Genomic DNA, 3,768 nt, shown 5'->3' with positions numbered 1-3,768 from the left:
AGAAAAATATGGTCCAGACTTTGTAAGGAACTTTTCTGTAGTAAAGTTGATTTGGTATAAAGTAGATGAATGTAGTGTGATTCCCTTGAACCTCCCTGCTCCTTTCCATCTCCATTTCAACTAATGAGATTCCTATACATGGAGCTACATCTCTAGCCATTTTTTGAGACAGGGTGTCACTGAATTGGGAAGTTGGCCAGCATGGGCTCCAGCTTGCATTACTCCTGCTTCAGCCTCCCAGAGTACTAGAATCACAGGTATGTACCACCTAGTCAAAGGCCAAAGGTTAAGTAGTTTTTGACTACTGCTTGTCCCTTCTTATCCATTCTCCTCAATGACATCCTTCATTTCCAAAATGATCATTGGATCATACCATTTCTCTGCCTATAAATTTTATAAGACTACCTCATATTTTAGGTACCAATTTTCATGTACGTTTGTGAGCATCTTCAGAGTTTTAAAGTGTTTTTATTTTAGTGTGTGTGTGTGTGTGTGTGTGGCCAGCTCAGCCCACCAGGGGGCTGGGCTGGCTGGCATGTGGTGCTGGGGGATTCGAACCGCGGTCCCTGTGCTTTGCCAAGCTTGTTTCAAGTAGGTGCTTTAGACCACTGAGCCATCTCTCCAGCCCTACATGAGGTTTCTTAACCTCAGCTTTCTGGTTACTTTCATTTGCCTGATTTTTTTTTCTTTTCAGTTTTTCTTACTTAAACCTTTCCTTTATGAGGGCAGCATCAGTATTTTGTGACAACAGTCAAATTTCTTTTTCAAAAATCTTTTTCCTGAACATTATTAGAACTATATTTTGCAAGTGTAGCATGCAGTTGTCCTCCATTCAGATTTGGGTGTTTTGTTTTGTTTTGTTTTGTTTTGTTTTGCAGAACCAGGGATTGAACTCAGACCCTTGCGCTTGCCAGGGAAGCGCTTACTCTACTGAGCCATCTCCCTGGCCCATCTCCAATCAGATTTGAATTGCTAATATTCTATATTGGAATGTTTCTGTACCTTCAGTTAACTGACTTTCAGTTTTGAAAAAGCAGTGCGTTGCTTTTCTATTTTGTTGAAGCGTAAAAGGCAACTATTTGGCTAGAAATGAAGTCTGTTGGCTTGAAGAATGTCAAAATGTGTGGTTCAAAGAGTTCTGTACACCTAGAAGATCAGCCATTAAGCCAAACTAGAAGGAAAGTCAGGCTTATGGATGAACGGTCACATACACTTTCGATTGGCAATGGAGACAACTTTTGGGCAAATAAAGACATGTTGTGGAATTATATGCAGACATTATCTGGTAAGAAGTCAGCAATTACAAATAATGACTGTGTTTAAAACAGTTTAAAAAAACTGATTACAGCCAGGTATGGAAGTGTAACTCTGTATTCCCAGCACTGGGCAGGCAGAGGCAGGAGGAGAAGTGCAAGTTGAAGGACATCCTGGGCTGCATAGTGAGTTCAAGGCCAGCCTAAACTACCTAGCAAAACCTTCTCTCAAAGAAAAGAAAAACTAATTACAAAAGATAATGCCTATCTCTTGAAGAAAACTTGAATAGTATACAGAAATATAGTAAAGAAAACAAAGGTAGTAATAGTCCCATTGTTATTGTTTATGTCTAGATGTACCCCCCAAAGCCTCATGCTGTGGGGTGGGGGTTTTTCAGAGGTGGCTGAATCTAGAGTATGTGATTGACTTGTGTATTCCTGGGATTAAGGGTGCTGAAATTTATAGTGGGTAATTGCTGGATCAGTCCACTGATTGCATTGGCACTGCCCTAATTTTAGTAGACTGGACACAATATAAGGGACAGAAAGAAGCATGTCTCCTTCTCGTTGTTTTTGCTGTCTTTTGCCATCATGAAATTGCTCCTTTGCCATGTGCCACCCTGCCTTGGAACCAGCCATTTATGAAATGAAACCTCACAAACTGTGAACTAAATAAACCTTTCCCTGTTGAGTTTAGGTATCGGGTATTTTGTCTCAGAAATGAGAGAAACATAAGTAAGACACCCATTGAGGTGTGTTTTTGTTTAAAAAAAAAAAAAAAAGAAAAGAAAAAGGCTTCAAGGGGGGTTGTTTGTGTGTTTGTGGAGTGGGTTTTTTGTTTTGTTTTTTTTGAGACAGGGTCTCCCTGTGTAGCCCAAGCTGGCCTTAAACCCACTATGACCCTCCTTCCTCAGCCTCCTAAGTACTGGGTGGGATTAAAGGTGTGTGCCATCACATCTAGCAAAAAAGAAAAGGTTTGTCCTCAAGTGAAAGGATGTAGGCTAGGGCTATAGCTTAGTAGCACAGCACCAGCCTGTCAAGGTCCTGAGTTTGATTCCCAGTACAAAAAAAGTAGAAGAATGTAGGTAAAATAATGGTGTGTGAGCATATAGATGGTTTATTGAGCCCAGTCATCCAAAATGTATGTAGAAATGTAGATACTGGAGTCTCTTGTCGGCTCAGCAGCTAGCTTATTTATCTTGAAGTTGGCATCTCACCTTTCCTGGAGGATTTTAAGAGGCTTTACATTTCCTGGGAGATGATGACAAGATAACCATGAGAGACACTCAACTTTTAGTGGAAAACAGCTTGCTATCCAGCACCGTGGTAAATTGGAGGGTATTTCATCTGACTTGTATTTCTAAGTCATTCTGACAAGTGGCCCAAAAGTCCCCCTAGAATTTTACGTACTCTAGAGAGGGCAGAAGAAGGAATGGAGATAAATTGATGTGAAATCGAGATTGATTGATTGATTGATTGATTGATTATCTTTTTGAGATAGGGTTTCATTGCAGTTCAGGCTGGCCTGGAACTCACTTTGTAGCCCAGACTTACCTCATACTGGAAGCTGTCTTTGTGCCTGGGCTTCCCAAGTGCTGGGATTACAGATGTTTGCCACTATGCCCTACAAACTAAGAACTTTTGACATTTAGTTTCAATCTATTTCCTTCTGAGGGAAGATATATTTCTTAAGTATTTCCTAAATTCTCTGCCCTAAAATCATAAATGATAAAGTAAATGTATAAAGAATATTTATGTTCATTATTAAAACTTTATAAGATAAGGAGTCTGCAATCTAACAGTGCCTTGTTTTCTGTGATCCTAAAATCCTGTGTCCCATTTTTATACTATTTTTTTCTTCCTCTGAGCTAGAGACTTGCTAAGTTGCCCAGAATGGCCTAGAACTTGTGATCCTCTTACTTTAGCCTCCTAAGCAGCACACCTAGCATATACATTTTCTTAAATTTTTATTTTATTTTAATTTAGTACTGGGCATTGAACCCAGAACTTTTGCACTGAGCTATACCCCCAGTTTTTGGTATGGTGTGGTGTATTTTTTTTTTTTTATTTCTGTTTTGAGACAGGGCCTCAGTTACTCAGTTGACTAGGGCAGGCCCTAATGGCAGTCCTACTTCAGCATCCCAAGTAGTTAGATTACAGGCGTGTATTTACTACTTTGCATACACATTTTAAAGTAATCAAAACAAAAAAAAAATAATAGGTAGGCAGATAGGCAGGTAGGCAGGCCAGTAGGCCGAGGTGTAAAAGCCCTGTGTTCAGGTCAACACTTTTTTTTTTTTTTTTTTGAGGAACCGGGGATTGGACTAAGGCCTTGCCCTTGCCAGGGAAGCACTTATTCCACTGGGCCCTGTGTTCAATCTGTGTAACACTTTTTAAACTGGTGAACTTTCCGTATTAAACTATTAATTTTTGTTGTCTGTATTAGAGCTTCTTTGTGCTGAAGAGCAGAAATATTAATTTATCTGTTGACCTAATGATCAGAAGTAACATTTCT

General features: G+C 39.6%; 1 protein-coding gene across 1 annotated transcript in view; it reads left to right on the top strand.

Annotated features, from left to right (window-relative positions):
- Positions 1-1,074: 1,074 nt before the first annotated feature.
- The window catches only part of Cnot10 (CCR4-NOT transcription complex subunit 10), an 87,313-nt gene continuing 84,619 nt past the window's right edge, over positions 1,075-3,768 (top strand). Inside the window, exon 1 of the mRNA XM_004635307.2 lies at positions 1,075-1,285. Coding sequence (XP_004635364.1) covers positions 1,090-1,285 — 196 coding nt within the window. The 5' untranslated portion in view covers positions 1,075-1,089. The remainder of the gene's footprint in view (positions 1,286-3,768) is intronic.

This window comes from Octodon degus, unplaced genomic scaffold (assembly GCF_000260255.1).
Source record: "Octodon degus isolate 3935 unplaced genomic scaffold, OctDeg1.0 scaffold00071, whole genome shotgun sequence".
NCBI classification, from domain to species: domain Eukaryota; kingdom Metazoa; phylum Chordata; class Mammalia; order Rodentia; family Octodontidae; genus Octodon; species Octodon degus.
This window is presented reverse-complemented; position numbering and strand designations above follow the sequence as displayed.